This window comes from Balaenoptera borealis (genome assembly GCF_965194805.1).
Source record: "Balaenoptera borealis genome assembly, chromosome: 1".
Lineage (NCBI taxonomy): Eukaryota > Metazoa > Chordata > Mammalia > Artiodactyla > Balaenopteridae > Balaenoptera > Balaenoptera borealis.
This window is the reverse complement of record NC_138860.1, coordinates 44163819-44186606: the sequence shown is the minus strand read 5'-3', so window position 1 is coordinate 44186606 and position 22788 is coordinate 44163819. Positions and strand designations below refer to the sequence as shown.

At 36.2% G+C, this 22788-nt stretch overlaps 1 protein-coding gene across 4 annotated transcripts in view; it reads left to right on the top strand.

Moving 5' to 3' along the window:
• The window catches only part of PLA2G4A (phospholipase A2 group IVA), a 158343-nt gene extending 138029 nt beyond the window's left edge, over positions 1 to 20314 (top strand). For all 4 annotated transcript variants that reach the window (XM_082401670.1, XM_082401668.1, XM_082401667.1 and 1 more), the window contains 3 exons: positions 7810 to 8005; positions 9521 to 9678; positions 19701 to 20314. In XM_082401670.1, the coding sequence (XP_082257796.1) occupies positions 7810 to 8005; positions 9521 to 9678; positions 19701 to 19832 (486 nt within the window). In that variant the 3' untranslated portion in view covers positions 19833 to 20314. The remainder of the gene's footprint in view (positions 1 to 7809; positions 8006 to 9520; positions 9679 to 19700) is intronic.
• Positions 20315 to 22788: the final 2474 nt, after the last annotated feature.

Below are 22788 nucleotides of genomic sequence, written 5' to 3'. Positions count from 1 at the left end.
TCAGTAGTTGTGGCACGAGGGCTCAGTAGTTGTGGCTTGCAGGCTCTAGAGCGCAGGCTCAGTAGTTGTGGCGCACGGGCTTAGTTGCTCCACAGCATGTGAGATCTTCCTGGACCAGGGCTTGAACCTGTTTCCCCTGCATTGGCAGGCAGATTCTTAACCACTGAGCCACCAAGGAAGCCCAAAATATGGTTCTTGATCTTGATAAAATTTTAGCTTTTGGTGGGGGGGGAAGACTTTTATACACAAAGTCATTCGGAATGAAGTTAAGTAACTTATTGTTAAATAGTTACTTGGGTTTATATAACTAGGTGTATTATAGGAGATCCATACGAAAATAGATTGGTGTGTCCTGGAGTAGATGAACAGGGAAATAAATGAAATAGAATAGAAATGGCAATGAGCACATCTGAGGAGTGATCTGATTAGAGTGATAGATATTACGCTCCCGTTAGGACTTTACGGTTGGATGATAGCAAACAGAGAATCAGTGAAGCGTTTCCAGCAGACAAATGACTTTATGAAATTGGAATTTTAGCATGATTAATCTGGCAATGGAGAGTAGGATGAATTGGAGGATGGAGAACAAAAGATTAAAATTAAGAGAGATTTACTGTAATGCAAGCATAGGACAGTGAAGTACTGAACCAGGACAGGTGACTGTGAAAACCAAGAGCAGGATTTGATGACCCATGAGCAGCAATGGCAGGTTAGTTTCAATGGATGACGCTACCATGATAGTTTAGAAGCTCATTCGGGTGGTAAGAGAAGCTGATTATTCATTTCACCAATGGGAGTGTAAAATGTCAAAGCCATCATTTTATATATGAATCAAAGTTCCACTACATTAATGAACTGATATTGGAAGAAGGTTTTAGAATATTACTTTCTACCTCTAAAAAGAACCATTGTACTTTGTCTAGTTTTTAAACATACTTTGATTCACTATTTCCAATTAAGAAGAATACTTGTAAAAAATTTGGAAATTTGGAATATACATCAAGTGCTTCTGCTATTCATAGACAATGGCTACTGATATTTTGGTTTTTACTTTTTTTCTCTCTTCACTGTGTGCGTGCGTGCATGTGTGTGTGTTTATTAACACTAGGGTCATATATTTTTGCTTCTTTCTACCTAAAGTTACATTGTGAGCATTTTACTATGCCATTAAATATTTTAAAAAACATAATTTTAAGCACAGCATGGTATCTTTATATGTGGGTATGCATGAATTTATTTAACAATGCTCTCTTTTCACCTTTTAGGTTATTGCTATCTTGTCACCTTTTTCCTCTAATGATCATACTTGTGCATGAATCTTTAATCACACTTTTTATTATTTCTTTAGTTGGCTTCTTAGATATGCATTAGTTAAGATTTTTAATAAGTATTTCCAGATCACTTTCTAAAAAAGCTGCACCGTTTTACATTACTATATTAGATTGTACATGCAAGCCCTTGTTTTACACAGCTTTGTTGGCATGAAAAAAATATTACAGCTGTGCATGCTAATAGATGTGCTTTAGAATTATTTTGTCATCCTACCCCTTACATCCTACCCCTCTTCCTCATATGTGAATATATACTTTAACTATCCTTTAACTATTGGTTAAATTGGTTATTGGTTAATATATCCTTTAACCAATAACAATTGGTTATTGGTTAATATATCCCTTAACTAACCTTCAACTATCCTTTAACTATTGGTTTAGTATAGCACAAAGCCTATAATTCTGGAATGAATCAGAGACTTAATATAAAGGAAATTGCAATATATTATATGTAATACATTTTTTCCTCCAAAAATGAACTTCAGGAAATTCAGAGTGAACAAAATGAACTTTTCAGGCTCATTTGGAATACTGAAAATGATTTTTTAAACTTATGAGTGTTGTTATATAGAGTGTCATTATAATAATATGCATTTCAATATGGATCTAAAAGATTACTCAAATATAGTTTTTAAGTTAATAAAAATATACTATTAACGCTAAAGTAGAATAGTTATTTTAGGTATAATATTGTAAGGTTTAAAAATTGAATCTACATCAAAGTTTTTGATAGAAAGGGAGAAGCTCCAATGCAATACCTGGATATAAGCAATATGAGTTTATTAAGGTGATTAAATAGTGAATAATTTTCTATTTTTGAGACTAAAATATCGATACCATTTGAAATTAAAGAGTAGAGCAAAAAGTTAGAACCGTTAACTTTATTTCATAAGTATAGTTAAATCTCAGATTTTGTCAGGGAGATAGAGAATGATGGATATCATGGCTTTTGGTAAAGGCAACAAAGTTCATATTATATTTTATAACTGGCCTTGAAAGGTCATGACGTCAATGTCAGTGATACTGGAGTTCTTTTGTTTTTTTTTAGATTAGTGGGCACACACCCTAATAATAGTCCAACTATAAAGAGCCTCATGACTCTAAATAGTGTTATTAAATGATTTAAGAAAAACAGCTCTGTGTTTCATTTTGTCAAGTTTCTTTTTGTTAACCATTTAGTAACTTAAATATATGCTATCCAAATTCATTTTACCAGTAGGATCCATCCAGGGAAAATTTTAGTAGGATTTATCTTTAATTTTGGTCATAAAAATAAGCCAGGGTCTTCATATTCAAGTCTGCAAAATAAACAGACTAAATTTAAGGGGGAAATAATTTTGGATGTCTTGAGGAGAAAACAAGGAATATAGGGAAATTTAGTTTACTACTGGAGAGTTTTTTCCTTTACCTTACAAAATTTTATGGAGAATAATAGATTTGGGTTGTTATGCCATAAATTATATTATTTTATATTATGTTGCTGTATATTGAACATAAATCTCACTGTTTTTCAGGCCTTATTAAATGCTCAATGATCAGAAGCCAGAACAATGGGTTCATTCTCTTAAAAATAAAAGAGAAAGAAAGGGGAATTCCCTGGGGGTCCAGTGGTTAGGATGCCACGTTCTCACTGCCAAGGGCCCAGGTTCAATCCCTGGTCGGGGAACTAAGATCCCACAAGCCGTGTGGCGCAGCCAAAAAAATAAAATAAAATAAAAAATAAATAAAAATAAAAGGAAAGAAGGAAGGAGAGAAGGAGGCAATGAAGGAAGGAGAAAAAGAAGAAAGAAGCAAGGAAAATTTGAAATGAGCCAGTCTTTACAAATTATAGAAGTAATATATCTAAATTAACTTTATCTCCCTATATTTTCATTCAAGGTCAAAATTTCAGTTACCCACAAATAACACAAAAAAGGAATCTGTATTTTTCCACACTAACTTGATTTATTTATTGACCTTATGGCATGATCCTTGGTTTAGAACCTCTGTATATGATGTACTTATGGTTTTTAGGTTGGATGAAACCAGCATGGCCAAACCAATCCAAGTGTTAGCTCTGTGGGCGTCAGTCCACCACGGCTGATGAAAGGAACTGCATGTTATTAAATGAAGCATTTACAGATTTACCTCTTATGTTAGTTTCCTGGGGCTGCAGTAACAAATTACCACAAACATGGTGACTTAAAACAACAGAAGTGTATTCTCTCACAGTTCTGGAGGCCAGAAATCGAGATCAAGGTGTCCTCAGGGCCACACTCCCTCCAAAAGCTCTACAGGAGAAATCTTCCTTGCCTTTTCCAGTTTCTAGCAACTCCAGGCTTTCCTTGGCTTGTGGCTGTATAACTCCAATCTCAGCCCCTGTCTTCCTATGGCCTTCTCCTCTGCGTGTGTGTTCTTGTAAGAACATTTGTCTTTGGATTTATGGCTCACCCAGCTAATCCACAATGATCTCATCTCCAGACCCTTAATTACATTTGCAAAAACCCCTTCTCCAAATGAGGTTGCATTCACAGGTCTTGGGGGTTGAGGGCATGGACTTGTCTTTTGGAGGGCCACCATTCAACCCATTACACCTGTATTGGTCATGGAGGATCAGATGCCTTGTGATGAGGAAATATACCCAACATTAATTTCTCCTTACATATTTTGGTGAATGTATAGTAACCTCTTAGTGAAAAAGAACTAAGAAGTACAAAGTGCTCTGTAAATTCTATACACTGTTAGATATAGAAAATTATTTCAGCTCTATTGCATTATAAAGCTCTTGGAACCTAATATAATACATTTTTTGGAAGTGAGAATGACCATAACCACAAAATAATGAATTCTAAATTGTTGTTTATATCCATTGTATCTTATACAATTGTTGCTTCAATAATTTTTAAAAATTCTGTAAATTTATTTACACAATTATACTCCATACCTCTCCCCAATCTAAAAATAGATTTTGAATAATGAGAAATATCTTAGAAAACACATAGCCTAGGTTTATACAGGAAAAAAAACCTCATTTCCTCTAGAGAAAAGCTAATTTATTATACATATATAGATTAAATTTAATTTAAGTATATATTTATTTACATATATAAATAAAATGGCATATATATGCCATTAACACTATAGTTTGAATATATTTCTATGTTACTTAGATTGTTTTTCCTATCCTTCAAGATGTTTTAGTACTTAAAAATGAGCACAAATATCTTACAAAGTATCACTTGGAAGGACACTATCAAGTTTTTATCTCCACAGAAAATCATTTTAGTTAGTACTATGTAAATTTACCATGAATTAGTCTGTGGAAATCTGAAGTGTCTGCGGTGTCAAACAATAACCAAAATGGATGGTTAGAACACAGTTCTGGCATATTGCTGTAATTTGTGGAGCAGCAATTTTTTTGCTCACTGCATTCTTCTAAAATACTCTTTTCAAACTCGTCTGCTCTACTTATAGTTGTGTCATTGTTTCTTAGCCATTACAAACAGAGAAACAAGACATCAGAGAGGAGATGGCTTTTCCATCCTGTAATCACTGCCTTTAGAGTCATCAGTTTTTAATCTTTTCCATGTCAGAATCATATAAGGAAAGGGAAAGTTTCCATCACTTCCTGATTCCAGCGTAAAATATTTATCTAAAAATAGCTCGGTCTTTTACCTCACGCAATTCCCCTTTTCCTCTTTCTCCACACATCCACACATCACTGGTCATACCCTTGAGTCATGTTTGTAAACACTAGAAAGCTCCTTCTTTTCCTTGTTCTCACGCAATTCCACAGCGTGAACTTTTAGTTTTATTTTGATGTTGAATAATCCTTAATGAATAACTGTGAACAGTGCTAGACAAGAAATAACAGGCTGAATAATTCAACTGAACAGGAAGAAAAATGATTTAGAGATAAAAGTTTTCTCAAGTTTCAAACAAGCAATTATTCATATATATGTATGGGATTTTCAGTGAAATATAATCACATTTAGCTTAACAGTTTATGAAACAAACGCTTTAATATAAATCAAATCCTTTGTTCTCCCAGATTTTTATTTCTCAGTAAATGGCATTGAGAGAGTTGATCAACTTAAAATTCACGACATTCTAGAAGCATCAGGAACAGTGAAAGTTCAATGAAAAACATATTTTTCTCTGAATTTAAGGTGCTATTTTATTTTTTTATTTTATTTATTTATTTATTTATTTTTAACACCTTTATTGGAGTATAATTGCTTTACAATGGTGTATTAGTTTCTGCTTTATAACAAAGTGAATCAGCTATACATATATCCCCATATCTCCTCCCTCTTGTGTCTCCCTCCCACCCTCCCTATCCCACCCCTCTAGGTGGTCACAAAGCATAAGGTGCTATTTTAAAGTACTTGTTTTCTAAAATATAAATTACTGAGTTTTTAAAAATACATGATCTCATTTAATCCTCACAGCAATGTTCAGGAAGATAATAGTGCTAACTTTATTTTACAACTCATTTATGTATGCATGAGTTGCTGAGAAATAAGAAACAGCTGAAATGTAGATAAAATGGGATTGGGAGCCTGCTATTTCAAGGATAGTACACAACCTGGTCCATGTGCGTTTGTTGTTATTTATGATTCCTATGGTGCCATTAGGAGAGCATCACTGCATAATTCCTCCCACAAAATAATTTCTTCCCTGTTTAGCTGTAGTGATAAGCGGTTTGTCTCAGATCACTGAACTTGCAAGTCAAAATGTGCTGGGCCTTTCAGGCTGCACAGCCCAGGCATGAAGCCATCCATCATGTTCCCTGCCTCTTCCATACTGCACTATCATATCTATTTTTTATCTTTCCCATTGATTTATAATCCCTAAGTATCCAAGGACAGCCTCTCTCTTATGCCTAGAACATAGGTGCTCAATTATAACATTGAATGAATTAATAAGCACTCTGAGGAAATAGTCCAGGTATACTGCAAAATCTCCTGGCAAATAAATACTTTTTTCATAGCATTTGCCACAGTTTTAAACCTGAAGTGTTATTTGATTACTATCTCTAACCTACCAGGCTATGTACATCCCACAAGAACAACAGTTTCACTCAGTGTTATGTCCCCACCTCCTAGCATGGAACTTAGATTGGCAACTAATGATTATCACTGAATGAATCAATGTGATGACAAGAGTAGTTCAAAAACTTAAGATGATAGTGATCATTTCTCTAAAACTTCCCCTCTTTAGGGATTTCCCCAATACCATTGCTATCCCTCTTTCTTTTTCCTCTTTTCTTTCTTCACTTTTCCCCTTCCATTTCTTTTCTTCTCTTTACTGGCATTTATTTGTCAAATATTTGTATAGCATGAAATATGTGACAGGCATGGTTCTAAATACTGCACTCATATTAATTTATTTAATTCTAACAGCAGTCTTATGAAATATGTACTATCATTGCCATCTTTACTTTATATTTGAGGATACTGAGTGTGGAGACATTAAGGAACATGCCCAAAGTCCCAGAGCTTGCACTTTAACTCAGGCAATCTGGCCCCAGAGTTGGTGCTTTTCCCACTACCACAGTCTGCTTCTTATTTGTCCCTTTTGCCCTTCAGCTGCATTTCAGTAGAAATAAGCTCTATTCGCTGCACCTCTCTGTATTGATTTATGTTCTTTAGTTTAAATTTAATTATTTTTTGTGCTTACCTATTGTGTTAGTCAACCTTGATGCAGAAACAAACCTGAAACCTCAGTAGTCGACAGCAAACTTGCATTTCTTGGTCACGTTACATGTCAGTAGATGCAAATCAGCTGCTGTGGCTGTGTGCCAGGTGTCTTCTCATTCCAGTGGGGATGTATAAGCCTTTTTACCCGGAAGGAAGTTCATATGTGGAAGTAATGACAATCTGCCACACCCATTAACTAACTCTTGGTTCCTCTGTATGGCCAATTCTTGGCCACTGCACATAGAATAACAAATGATGCCAGAAGCTCAGTTTCTTTTCATAAACAAAAGCAAAAAAAAAAAAAAAAAAGAAAAGAAAAAAAAGCTAGTTCAGGGCAACTCAATGTTTTTGCGTTCAGAAAATTTATTAATTTTTAATCAGTTTTGTGGAGAAGATGCAGGTAAAAAATCAGTAACAAGAGTGCTCCTCATTCTGTTTCAACAGATTTTTTTTTGACTCTGAAGGGTTAAAAAGCATTCACTTGGCTTATAAATGCCCAGAACTCATAATATATACTTATTTCTCTAGCAATTGCATCGACGTAATTTCATTCAGTTCAGTTCATTAATAATTTTTCAATGCCTCCTATGGAACTAGCCCTATACAAAAAGATGACAAAATAATAGTGAGTTTGTTTATGGAGTAATTTTATATCTTTTGAGATTGATAAGCTTCTTAAGAACGGGGTCATTTTTCACCCTAGCAAGGAGCATACAGCTAGCACATAGTAGACACCTAACTAATACTGAATAATGTGCAGACCAACTGAACAAATGATCTTTCCTTCTCTTCCATAGGAACTTCTACTTGCAGAAAAGTGGGCTAAAATGAATAAGCTCCCCTTTCCAAAGATCGATCCTTATGTGTTTGATCGAGAAGGACTGAAGGAATGCTATGTCTTTAAACCCAAGAATCCTGATGTCGAGAAAGATTGCCCAACTATCATCCACTTTGTTCTGGCCAACATCAACTTCAGAAAGTACAAGGCTCCAGGTACATTGGGAGTTATATTCCGTAAAGTAGAAATCTGATAAAGACTAACATTAAGCTGGTGCATGCTGACACTGCCATACCAGCTATTACAACACTGAACACTTCCCTTACCTTGATAAATGGCTACTATCCTGAGACCCCGAGTACTCCCCCTCTTTCTTAGCCCAAGATCCCCTGGCTCCTCATAATTCAGAAACTGAAGGGTGAACAACTAGCTCAGTAAAAATCTCTGGGGCTTTACTCCACAACCTCAGATTGTATTTGTTCTGATTGATTGGTACCCTTGTCATAGGCATTGTTAAATATTTTAAATACTACCCTTGAAAGGGAGGCTTTGTTTCAGAACAAATCATGCAAAAAATTCTGGGAATGTTAACTGACCATAAAAATTAATGTTATCTAGCAGTACGATATGGCTAGTAATTTCAGCTTGCCATGTTATATTCCATAAAAAAAAAGAGAATCAAATTTAAGGCACAGGCATTTTGTTTTGCCACATCCAGAGGAGTCTATAGACTCTTCTGTATCCTGGAAGCTATTGATTAACAAAAGGAGATCTAGAGGTTGACAGGCAAGATGCTAAATGCCTCAAAATCATATTATTTTAGGACCAGAAAATGTAGCTGTGAGAGGAAAGACAAAAAATAGTCATGGAGACTATGGAAAAGACAGTGATCTTCTTCTAGATAGTGGAGGAAGTCAGAGAAAAAATCAATAGAGATGGACATTATTATGAGTCATACTTCAACACAAAAGAAGGAAGAATTTGTTGGCATTTTTAGTTATTGAACAGTGGAATACTTAAAACCTAGAAAATTTTGAATTTTCTATCACTATTAATTCTCAAAAATAGGATGTGGAGGGGATTCCTGTGACATGAAGACAGTTAATCAGTGTTTGGATTTGGGTTCTACCAGAAGCAGATTCCAAGCAAAGGGTTCAAGTGCAAATGGTTTATTTGGGTGAACTAGGAAACTTTAGTAAGAGAGCAGGGAACTGATAAAGGGAAGAAAGGCAGACAACAAAAGATGTGTTAGTAAGCTGCTACCACTAGGAGAACCTGATCCTGCTGGGAAACTCTACGAAATGAAATAGAACCTATGGTCTGGAATCATCCTTCCCACTTACACAGTAAGCAGCAAGGGAACTGGGGAACTTATATACCAACACCATAGAGTCTTTGGTTGACTGCTTCCTGGGACAGAGTATTATTTACTGGAATTTCCAGCCTAATGCTAGTGAGCAAAGCAGCCTTGAACGGTTACAGGGAGGAGTAGAAAGCTCTTAGGCACAGAGATGCTGATAATTGGCAATTGGAAGTTGCCCAGTCAGAACATACGAAAATGGTCAAGTCCAGGAAATATAGGCAGAGGCCTAATAGTGTATACTAAGGATTATATGACCCCTGAAGGGGCTACCTATGTTGTGTTTCTGGCTATTTGTATGTTTTATGCCCTGGATTTTAGAGATAATTTGTGGTTTTCAAAATAACACCATTTGAGACTCTTATATTAGGTGTTCCAAGAGAAACTCAGGAAGAGAAAGAAATAGCTGATTTTGATATTTTTGATGACCCTGAATCACCGTTTTCCACCTTCAACTTTCAATACCCAAATCAAGCATTCAAAAGGCTGCATGATCTGATGTACTTCAATACCCTGAACAACATCAATGTAAGTATCTCCTACAATCATTGACAATGTCAAATACTTCCATATAACATGAACATAACAATACCTCATTTTAATTAATTAAAAATAAAAATAAGGTTTATGAACGACACCACCCAAACTGTACCATTTTATTTTTCATGAATTATTCTATTAATCTCCAGAAGAACCCCATAACATTCACGAATAAGAAAACAAATGCATCCAAATTGGCAGAGCCCACATTTTATAATATTATTTGATTGAAGGATAGTTATCCTCAGCTTCTTTCCCAAAGTATCTAGTGTATTTATCATATGAAAAAATAAACTTTAATTAGGAAGAAAAGTGATAAAATGGAAATATAAGAGTGAGAAAGTGAGTGTAACCAGAAGTGTAGTTAACCTGCAAAAATAGCATGAATTTTAATGGATACACTCATGCTTTTAAATGTCTTTATTTTTGTGGATATTGGAAATGTCTCTCAAAGTAGCAGTCTCTCCATTTTTAGCCCTGGAGATATCAAGTATGCTTTGCTTCAGAAATATTAGAAACAAGTCATTCTCTTCAGTATTATTCCTATCACTAGTTTATCTGCTGCTAAGATTCTGTCTCTGTGTAAAATTCTTTAGCTGCAAACTCACCATTTAGGACCACTATTGTGTAATTGGAATCATGTTGGCTTGCGGTTCCACATCATAGTGTCTGACAAATGGTTATCAGTCGTAAAAGCCCAAGTTCATTGGCCTAATTGGATTTTGCACATTAGAAAAAAAGAATAAAAGAAAAAGAAAGAAAGAAATCAAATGGAGAGGGAAAGGTATCATGCCTGATTTGTCAGTCTTTTTGGAGACTGTATGAATGGAGTAAAAGAATGTACCATGCGAATGAGTCTTCCGTGCATATGAGATTTAATTACATTTTGTGGTCTAATAGAATACTGGCACATCTAGTTTGCTTGTTTGTTTAGTTTGGTCTGAAACTAGTAATGATCAATTGTGTGCAGTTATAACAGTTACACCGTAATACGTTTATTAATCAATGTCTTTAATTTTTGTAAGCATATAAAATTTTTCCCAATAACCTTCAGTTTCTGCAACTCTAAAATGTTTCTTGTCAGCCTTCATTTGTGAATATGTGATAATTCAAGTAAAACATGCTTAGCAACATTTATAGCATATATCATTGTCTAAATAGATTTATTCCTTTTCTTTCTCTTTTATATTATTCAGTGAAAATCTGAAACCCATATGCTACATTGTTTCTGTGGTGATGGTGAAAATTTAAAGAATATTAAGAGAAAATCAGCATTTTAATCTATGATTCATAGGGAACAAACAGGCATTCTCAAAATGGAGTTGTGTTTTATGAAACCTCATGCTGTTAAAACAGAAATGAACTAAGGGTTAATACAGGAGTAATCCTATATTTCCAGTATGAAGCCAATAAACTCAAAATCATATTTTGTACTCCTTGGGATGAAATGTATTAAACTTGATCAGTTGTCCTCAAATGGAAAAAAAATAGCTTATAGGAATATATAAATACCCTATTGAACTTGGGAAAATAAAAGGACACATACACAAAAGTATATCTGTATATAGACATACATGTATATATACATGTATGCCTATATATATATGTAACTTACACAACTACATTTCTCTCATTGTTTTCAGTTTTGGTTTATGTAAAACCTTGTAAGCTATTGTCTGTAAAGAATGATATAGTTCTATTTATATATTTTACAAACATTCTTCAAAGTAATTTGTTTGACACATAGATGAAACAGTTAAAGCCTGAACAAAACCAGACTGAATTCCAAAATAACTGTCCTGAGCTCATCAGATATAGATTTTTCACAAGCCGCTTAATTAACCAGGTTTTAATTGCTCCTAAGAAGTTTTCTGACACAGTAAGTAGAAGCAAGGTCATAGATTTTATATCATGTTTAGCTCTTAGATGGGCTATTTGTGTGAGTTTGAATAAGCTACTTAAACTTTTTGAGCCTCAGTTTCCTCACCTCTGAAACAGGTGTCACAGCACCTATCATAGTGGCAGTAGTGAATCTTGAATCAGGTGATGTATGAACAGTGCCCTGCAAACAGAAGCTGCTTAATACATGGGAACCATAACTATGTGTGTCTATATCCCATACCGCGATGGATACACCTCAAGACCTTTGCAAATGCCCAGAATTAAGAATATAGACAAGTCAATATACGTAATGGCAGCCTAGGCAGTAAATACATATATTTTTTGAATGAATGAATGTAGGCTTCCTCTTAAATTATATGACCATTGAGACTTCTGTTCAAGTGATTCTTGGTTGTGTATATGTGCGCGTGTGTGTGCCTCATACCCAGGTAAGACTTCAGTTATCTCTCCCTTGATGACTCCCACTCCCCGCTTTTAACCAGGAAAACACATTTTATCAGAAACAAAGCTTCTTGGTAAGTGATGATAAATAAAGAACAGCCAAACTCTGAGGTAGGATGCTGGGTCACGAGGCTCAATCATGAGCCAAATCACTCATTCTCACACGATTTGACGAGAGTAGGTGATGTATTCACGCTGCAGCAACACAACACATGTTTACTTGCCACAGACTGTCAGAGTTGTTCACCAATTGTGGACACTGTGTATATAAACTCTTCTGATGCAAAGACATCTGACCGCCAATCCCATGGAGGCAGTTTTCAACTTTGTGGCCACCACCACCGTGACTTAAGGCAAATTTTCATCTTCAATTCACATTCTGACTTAAATCTTTACTCTGAAAATGTCAACCTGTCTCTGACAGCTCTGTTGCTGTGCTTCTGTTGCTTCATTTTCCCCAGAGATTCTAGCAACCCTGCTTTGCTGAAGCTAAATTCCAGTTCATCTTTGGAGAACTTCTGTCCTGTTTCTGCTCACTTCATGACAGCAGGCTGAGTTTCTCATTAGTGTCGGGTTTCTGCACTTACTCAGTCCTCCCAAATTCCTTTTCACTGAACGTTGCCCAAGTGCTTTTTACAATGGCAGCATTTCATGTTTTTTTTTTTTTTTGTCTTTTTTTTTTTTTATTTTAAGAAACCTAATATATAGTGACTTACACTGGTAGACATGTGGTATGTGCAAAATGCAGAGGCTTGCGAGTTAAACCAAATTGGGTACTCAGATTTTTGCTTGTGCCTCTTCACTAGGTGACGTTGGGCATGTTGATTAACCTTTCCAAATTTTACTTTCCTCATTTGTAAAAGGAAACAATGATACAGATTTTTATAGGATTGGGATGAGGATTAAGTAAAAGAATACAATTTAAGAGCTTGGCGTGTATGAGACACTCTATTGAAACAGGTAATATGTAATGATAATAATTATTATCCGTGTCCATATTTTTCTTCTGCTTTTAATTATAAAATTAAACCCTTTAAAAACAATGACTTGCCTTATTTACCTTGTATCCTCCAGAGGTACTGATCACAATGCCCGGCACCTAAAATAAATATGCAACAAAATTTTCATAAATCGTTTAAAAAATGTCATCGACTTACTGGCTGAAACTGTCAAAGAGTTTAACGTAATAGGAGGAACGAGTAGTGAGTGTCAGGATACAGGGCCTGCTGGTGGGAGGCAGATGCCTGACTGTGGAGAATCTCCAGGCAATGTATGCCTGGCCAGGTAGTGTGACTACATGCTGTACCCATAAACTACCACCTCGATCTAGAGGAAATACACTTTCTGAGGTCTCTTTTCCAGGACCAGTTATCACAGGAAAATGTACTGTTATGCAGTCTCACTCATTCAATTTATTCATTCTGTTGGCATATTCTAAAGACGGTGACAGCATATGCCAACGCTGCATAATCACGAGCTTTTAAAATTCTCCAGTGATCCTGTAAAGTGTTAAATATTAAGTGTTAATTAAAGTGAGGAAAAGTGTATATCCAGAAGTATTGGTATTTACTTCTTCATTTACTGATATTTCATCATCATGTTAAGAGTGTCTAGGTACAAGTTAAAGTTTTTATCTTTTACAAAATAATTTAGAAGCTTATTATGTATCATAGCCTTATTTTTTTATGTGATATCTCTAGGCATTTCTTTTTCATTTTAATTGAAGTATAGCTGATTTACAATACTGTGTTAGTTTCACGTGTATAGCACAGTGATTCAGTTATACCTATATGGATATCTATATCTATATCTATATCTCTATATATGTTCCCTTTCAGGTTTTTTTTCCCTTTTAGGTTATTACAAAATATTGAGTATAGTTCCCTGTGCTATACAGTATGTCCTTGTTGGTTATCATGGCCTTCTATATCAGGCCCAAATTCATTTACCTTTAATGCTACCTATAATCTTTTTGTATCTTATTTATTTATTAATTCAATACATATTTATTGAGTATCTACTGTGTTGTATCCTTAGGAACTAAGGATACAACAATGCACAAAATCTAAAGAACAAGGAAAACTTTTGAGTGCTTAATATAAGCCAGATATTTCCTTTTCAAATATTCAGCATTCACAACTGGCCTATGAGGTAGGTATTTTTTATTTCTACATGAGGAAACCGAATCATGGATTAGGTAGGCTGATTGCTGGAAGTCACACTGTTATGTTGAGGAGCTGAGATGGGGCCAAAGGTTTTTTCGCACTCTTTCCTCCCTTTTGAACCATCTATCTTTCAAGAAGCCTTATTTCCTAGTATACCCCAAACACAGCTTCCTTTCCAGCCAAACCACTTCCCAGATGTTTCCTGTACATGCCATGACCTTCCATCTTCAGCCTCTTTATGAGATTATCCTTTTACTGAGAATGCCCGGTCTTTCCACTCCACTTATCAAATCCTGCTTGTCCTTCAACTCAACTCAAATCTCATTGTCTCCATGAGTTGAGCCTTATCCTGTTTAATTGACCTCCACTGAGCACCTTCTGGGCAGTCATTAATTTCACAGATTTTTATTCTTCCCCTTCCATGTTCTAAGTGCTGGGATAAAAAATGACAAGACTACTTAAGGCCCCTACTTTCATGACACTTTAGTTTTTATTAGGAAGCAGGCATTAGCCAGTAAATCCACAGTAATTTACTCCAGAATATCTTCTTGCATTCTGCTATATTTATAATTTTTATTTCTCTCTCAAAATATACTGTAACTTTCTTTTAAGGCTCATTTTAAATTTTCTGTTGTGCAAATCCAATACTTATTTGTGGAGTGCTTCCAATCTCACATCTCTAAATTTGTTCCTTTTGGGGAAAGATTACATTTTTCATGTTTTCTTTTTTTTCTTTATGCCTTTAGTGCCAAATATTTAAAGGATCTGGCAAATTGGGAGACTATTAAATGGCACAAGTGAAAGATGACACCAGTCTTATTTGGGGATAGGTGGTGGGGATGAAGAGGGTTGAGATATAAGGACCCCTGCGAGGATAAAACTGACGGGAAGGATTTGGTATCTCAATGACTTTTGGGGGGAATGAAAGAAGAAATTAGATGTCAATACTATTGACGATTACTCCTAGTATAATTTTAAAAAATAGGAAGACTCAAATATAACATATCGCCTTTTCGAACACATCCTATTGTACCCTGTGTCATGCCGAAAGGTTTGAATTTAGCAACTGATGTAATGCTGAGCTCAGCCACTTCTGTTTACATCACAGGATTATACATCAGGGGTCCCCAACCCCCGGGCCAGGACCTGTGCCTGTTAGGAACCGGGCCACACAGCAGGAGGTGAGCGGCGGGTGAACGAGCGAAGCTTCATCTGTATTTACAGCCGCTCCCCATCACTTGCATCGCTGCCTGAGCTCCGCCTCCTGTCGGATCAGCAGCGGCATTAGATTCTCATAGGAGCGTGAACCCTACTGTGAACTGCGCATGCGAGGGATCTAGGTTCCTTATGAGAATCTAATGCCTGACGATCTGAGGTGGAGCTGAGGCGTTGATGCTAACGCTGGGGAGCGGCTGCAAATACAGATTATCATTAGCAGAGAGGTTTGACTGCACAGAGACCATAATAAATCAGTTGCTTGCAGACTCATATCAAAACCCTATCAGTGAGTAGCGAGTGACAATTCAGCTGCATCGTACGGAGTAGACTGGACATAAGCAACACACTTTGGGTGTCACTGTCTCCCATCACTCCCAGATGGGACCATCTAGTTGTGGAAAAACAAGCTCAGGGCTCCCACTGATTTTGCATTATGGTGAGTTGCATAATTATTTCATTATATAGTACAGTGTAATAGTAATAGAAATAAAGCGCACAATAAATGTAATGCACTTGAATCATCCCGAAACCATCCCCCCCCCACCCCCCTGCCAGGTCTGAGGAAAAATCGTCTTCCATGAAACCGGTCCCTGGTGCCAAGAAGGTTGGGGACCGCTGTTACACATCACAACAAACGGGTAATCTGAAAAACCTGGTTAATGGTTTCATAGTGTTAATGTGCCACCTAGTGGTTCGAAATGCACATTCTAATTGCATATTATTTGGGTTTTTCAGTTATAAATGTGAATATCCATTTTCCTTTAAAAGAATGGCCTGTTTACTAAAAACACCTTCCAAGAGCCAACTATGATAAACCCACTAGTTCATAATATTGATATTGTTGATCTTTTTGTGCTCATGAATTCATTGTAAAGGTGTTGACAACAGTCATGATTAGTACAATGTCCCCTGTAGTTTTTTTGTTGTTGTTTTGTTTTTTAATATATTTTAAAGCTTTTTGGGTGTTTGGAAAGTAAAGAAATGATTTTTAGTTTTACTTGGGTACTTCTCTGCAATGAGGGTTGGTGTGTCAAATGTTGCTTTGGTGCTCCTTTCAGAAGGAAAAACCAACCAAAAACTTGCTGACATGGTCTCTAGAAAGACAGGGAGATTATTAAAAGAAGATGTAGTAGGACACATTTGATAGCAGAATTGATTTGCTGAATTTCACCATATAATAAGCCCGCTATTGGCTATACATGGTGCCTTTGTTTCTAGTAAGCTTTACAGCCTCACATCTAATTTTAAGCTCCTAAATTTCCTCACATGTGGTCAGTTTAAAAATACCAACAATAAATAGATGCTAGTTGTGGAATGTTTCCTATGTGCCAGGCATTGTGCAAAGTGCTTTATATAAATGATCTCCAGTTCCCACAAAAACCAAGATTAGTATTATTATTTCCATTTTAAAGAAGAGGAAACAGGCTTAAGGACATAAGTTAATTCCCCTTGATCTCACACAGTCAAGAAGTGACTGTGCCTGGAGGCCCTCTGTCAAGGTGTGCTTCATAGGCTTGAAGCTCCCTCTTCTGTCTCCATAGAATTATGTTTCCCTTACTCATGGGAAGATGGGGTCAGCGAATATCTGCTTTGCTAAAAAGACTCAGTAACATTTGAGCCCATTTTTCCCAGAAGACCATTATATACATATAATTATATATATAATTTTATATTTACATAATGTTATATATAATATAATTATATATTTATAATATAGATATATAAGTATTTATATATTTATTTAAAATAAATGTGTATTTTATATTTTCCCCAGAAGACAATTATATATATATAGTTATAATATATATATAATTGTCTTCTGGGGAAAATATATATAAAATTAAAAATCATAAAGCAAACAAAGGTGTCACACTCCTGTGATAAGTCCCTCTTTCTAGAATATGACAGTTTGTTTAAAGTTAGCATTAGAGAATAGAGGGCCCTGCCCATTGGGCCTTACATAAAGTCACAGAATATTAACTGCATGTTAGTGTCACCCAAGTCAAACATTTCTCGCCTCCAGGTACTGAACCCAGCTTGCCGAGTTAGATTGGATGTGAAATGGGAAAACCCTACTGTGTACACATCTCCAAGGTCAAGAGGGCCACACCAGCTCTGGGTGGGAGGGGCCATGGTGTTCTAAACTTCTCAGACTTGCCAAGTATTCCTGCTCATGGCAGTGGGCTGAAAAGCATGTGTATAATACCTTAACATGGCCTCACAATCCCTGGGGAAGGGAATAAAGTGAATCGTGGCATATCGATGTGACTTGCCTCTGGCCCTGAAACTTCTATCTCATTAGTGGATATATGTGTATGTGTAACTGATTCACCTTGCTGTACAGCAGAAACTAACACAACATTGTAAAGCAACTATACTCCAATAAAAATTAATTAAAAAAAAAAAAACGATGAAATGGTATAGTCCTATCCTGGGAATGGAGTCTTCCTGATTTTGTCAGGGTTCAAAAACAGCAGCAGAGCCAAGGTTACTATCCAGGCCTCTTTTCCAAAAGCCCATTCCCATTGCTCTGCAATAACTGCTTCAACCAAATTCCAGATTTTCTCTTCATTCCAAAAGTTCCTAACTAGGTTAACATCATACCAAAAAAGTATATGATAATTACAATAGCAATTCTTAGAGGTTGTATTCACCATTAATCTGGGTATATGCAAAGATTATTCTGAATAAAGAAGAGCCATCATCAATAAAATCACAAAGCGTGGTGTTTCCTAGATAGAGGATATCCATGTTTTATAACTGTATTTGTTTCACTGAGGAAGCAGGGCAATTCTCCAGCAATTTCTTTTCTCATTAGGATTAGGGAAAGTCTTGTACTTCCTTGTGGTCTCTCATTTCTGCTTATCTACTAACTATAAAGGACATAAATTCTAGATTTAGTAATTACTTATTTCTTCCCTCTTACTACCTTCCCCATGAAGGACAGAACGAAGATAAATTTACCATGTTACACACATTTTATTCCCTATTTTAACAGCAAAAAATCCAAAACAGGGGCTTCCCTGGTGGCACAGTGGTTAAGAATCCGCCTGCCAACACAGGGGACACGGGTTCGAGCCTTGGTCTGGGAAGATTCCGCATGCCACGGAGCAACTAAGCCTGTGCACCACAACTACTGAGCCTGTGCTCTAGAGCCCACGAGCCACAACTACTGAGCCCACATGCCACAACTACTGAAGCCTGTGCACCTAGAGCCTGTGCTTCACAACAAGAGATGCCACCACAATGAGAAACCCATGCACCGCAAGGAAGAGTAGCCTCCGCTCGCCGCAACTAGAGAAAGCCGCGCACAGCAACGAAGACCCAACGCAGCCAAAAATAAATAAATAAAAATAAATTTAAAAAAAAATCTGAAACACTCCCACAATAGTTCTTTCTCTGCTGGGGGAAGGAATAGTATCTGGTTATGAACTGAACAAGAGTGTAATGTGCACAGAGAAAGACAAACATCATATGGTATCACTTATATGTGGAATCTAAAAACGTAGTACAAATGAACTTATTTACAAGGCAGAAATAGACTCACAGACATAGAAGACAAACTTATGGTTACCAAAGGGGAAGAGGGGGGATAAATTAGGAGTTTGGGATTAGCAGATACACACTACTGTATATAAAATGGATATACAACAAGGACATACTGTATAGCACAGGGAACTATATTCAATATCTTCTAATAACCTATAATGGAAAAGAAACTGAAAAAGAATAGATAGATAGATGATAGATAGGTAGATAACTGAAAAAAAGGAATATATATATATAACTGAATCACTTTGCTGTACACCTGAAACTAACACAACATTGTAAGTCAACTATACATCAATTAAAAAAAAATTTTTTTAAGTGTAATAGAGATGTTGAATTTAAATATATACATGCGGGACTTCCGTAGTGGTGCAGTGGCTAAGACTCCTTGCTCCCAATGCAGGGGTCCTGGGTTTGATCACTGGTCCGGGAACTAGATCCCACACGCATGCCGCAATTAAGAGTTCACGTGCCACAACTAAGGAGCCAGTGAGCTGCAACTAAGGAGCCCACGAGCCGCAACTAAGACCTGATGCAACCAAATAGATAAATAAATAAATAATTAAATAAAATAAAATAAATAAATATATACATGAATGACTCAGAGATTTCTCTTTCTATTTCAAAGAGAATACTATAATAAAAAGATTAATTATATATATATTTTTTGACCAAACAAATGTTTCAATGAGTTCAGAACAGCACTAATTATACATCTTTTGCTTCTATTCGCAGGTAATAAAGAATGCCATAGTTGAAAGCATTGAATATAGAAGACAGAATCCATCTCGTTGCTCTGTTTCCCTCAGTAGTGTTGAGGCAAGAAGATTCTTCAACAAGGAGTTTCTAAGCAAACCCACAGCATAGTTTGTGTACTGGAAAGCGTAGCAATTTCTGATGCGGAGGCTGTCTGAAATTCCATGACAACTGGATTTAAAAGCACAGGACAGATATTAGCACTGGTCTCAAGAGACTGGTTAATACTCAAAGTTGCAGTTATTTAGCTGCATGAGAATAATACCCTTAAATGTTTGTTAGATTGACAGATGATGTCAATTGCGTAAAAATATACTTAGCTACATTTTCTATCAGTATGAATTTCCTGATGCAAATGTAGGGACATATGCTGTATTTTTAGACATTCCTCACCAACTATCTTATGTGTTCCCTTTTTAAAAATGTGGTTTCTTTTCTAGACTATTTAACAGTTTAGTCTCAATATGTAATTCTTTGTATTGTGTGTGAATGTAAGTCACTGACTGGATTTATTTGTGCCATGAGACAACACTATTTTTAATTTATATATGCATAGATACATATATGAAATAAATACATCTATATACAAATGAGCAAGAGGTAACTGAGTTTTTGTTTGTTATCTTTAATGAAATATTGCACCATTGCTATGACAGATGCTCAGATTCATGGCTTTCAAACGCAAAAGTTGTTAAACCTAAACTCAAATGTGAAACGTCATTTTCAATCATGGTGATTTTTCTTAGAAAGTATGTATAATTTGTTGAGCAAATGGCATACATTTATTCAAAGTGTAGAAAAAAAATTTAACCCCTTCTAGTTTACTTGCTGATATTACCCTGTTTGTCCAACAGAGAGCAGTTGACCTCAGAGAAGAATCCAGAAGAGTGACAAGGGCTGTATCTGCAAGGCTTGTGTTAGGGACAATCTGTATTGCATGACTGTGGTTTGCTACCGTTGAACTGCTAAGGTTCAGAGTTAGTGTTCCGTATATAAGGGCTTCCTCATTCTTCTTTCTTTGAGTCTACCTTTCTTTAATGTCTTTGTTCATGTCTCTTTTTTCATCTCACATTTCATTTAACATTTCTACTTGTGAAGAAAGACAAAAAATGTAACAGGAGGGGAACACTTGAAAGTTCATTCTTTCATTGGTTGATTAATGCACACAGCCAATGAATGCCCACTACAGGCCACCAGGCATGTTGTAGGGTCTGGGGATACAGCATTGGACAAAACTGACAAAATTGCCTGCCTTCAAGGACCTTACATTCTAGTGGAGGTGACCAACAATAAACAATACAAATAAGTTTCTAGAATGTTAACAATAAGTCCTAAGGAGAAAATTAAAGAAGGGAAAGAAGGAGATGGAAAATATTGGGGGTGTATCATTTTAAATGGGGCCCTGGGGAAGATCACAATGAGAAAGTTACATCAGATTAAAGATGTGAAGGAGCTGAGAGGGCAGGACCTGTGAATATTTAAGGGAAGAGCATTCCCGGCAGAGGGAATAGCAAATGCAAATGCTCTTAGGTGGAGCGCCAAGCATGTTCCAGGAACAGGAAAGAGACCAATGTGCCCAGAGCGGAGTGGGAGGGGTAACAAATTAATTTTCACTTATTTGTTCAAGACATGGCAATACTGTTTATATTTAATTTGTCCTTCAAAATACCCCTGTGAAATAACAAGACCAAGAGAGGTTAAGAGACTTGTCCAAGGTTAGTAAAGTCTGAGCTGGAGTCCTATGCTCGTGACCTCATGGCCTTTATATCACAATTGACAGTGCTTCCCAGAAACTAACTAGATGAACACTTTAAAGACTATTGATTATAAAACGGAATGATCTAGGGTCCTTGCTTTTTCTTTGTTCACATGCTTTCAGTTTCTTAATGCCAATACCAGAGGCTCCTTAACTAGTTCAGTGTTACCAATTTGTTCATTTATAAATTTGCTAGAGTTCTGATTTTATAAAAATACATTTTGATGACAAGTTAAATCTATACATTTATTTTTTCATTCTATCTCTGTCTCAATGAATGACTGGTAAGTGAAATGTCCTCTTAGTCTTCCTGCAAACGATCCACATGCCTCAGTGATTTTGGCTTAGTTCTTTGCCTTTTTGACATAAGCATTTGCCTGTTGTTCATGCCTACGACCGGGATCCTACTTTACTTCATCTGGTGCAATCTGATTATTTTCAGGTAACTTTTTTGGTAAGTAACAAAAACACCATGATAAAAGTTTAGTGTGTGTGTATGTATGTGTGTGTGTGTGTGTGTGTGTGTGTGTATACATATACACATATTTCATTCCTTCTGAAAAAGAAAATTTTAGACACAAATACTTTTGTTCTAATATTAAAAAACTTCATAAAAAATTTTTGGTAATCGTTCCTCTTCCTTTTCTTTCCCCCCTCCTCTCTTTTTACTTCCTAAACTATTTGATCCTAAAACCATTAGGTGGGGCAGAGACAAGTAGGTGGGGGTGGTGGTGGTCACGGAACCACAATGAATCAAAGTAGGACATGAGAACATTAAGTGTCAAGGGGGCATGCAAGCAGAGGAAGAGCAATGACAATGTAGATTGGTTACACACATGGAGATTAATCGAATAATTAAATGTATTAAATGTAGTGGAAGCCAGGTTTCTCAACAAATGATGAAGTTCTCAACAAATATGAAAATGAAAACCAGAATGTATTCTGTAGTATTAGGTTGAAATTGAAAGCATATATATATAGAGAGAGAGAGAGAGAGAGAGAGAGAGAGAGAGATTCCCTAGGTAGGTCGGTGAGAAGACATAGGAGCAGTGACACCCCAAGAACAAGGAGAACACTGGTGCCCAGATTTTGGCCTTTAAATCCCATTATTTGCTAAAAGAAACCCAGGCTCCTTGGAGAACTTGATTCCAGGGCTGGGAAAATAAAAGTATAAAATGATCCTAGACCATTTTATTCGTCAGAAAGCAAAGAAGTGCTCAAAGAATGATAGGGACATGTCAAAAACTCACAGAATCCAGATTGAAGGAACACCCACTGGCTCCATTTGGGGAAATTGAGCATTAAAATAAA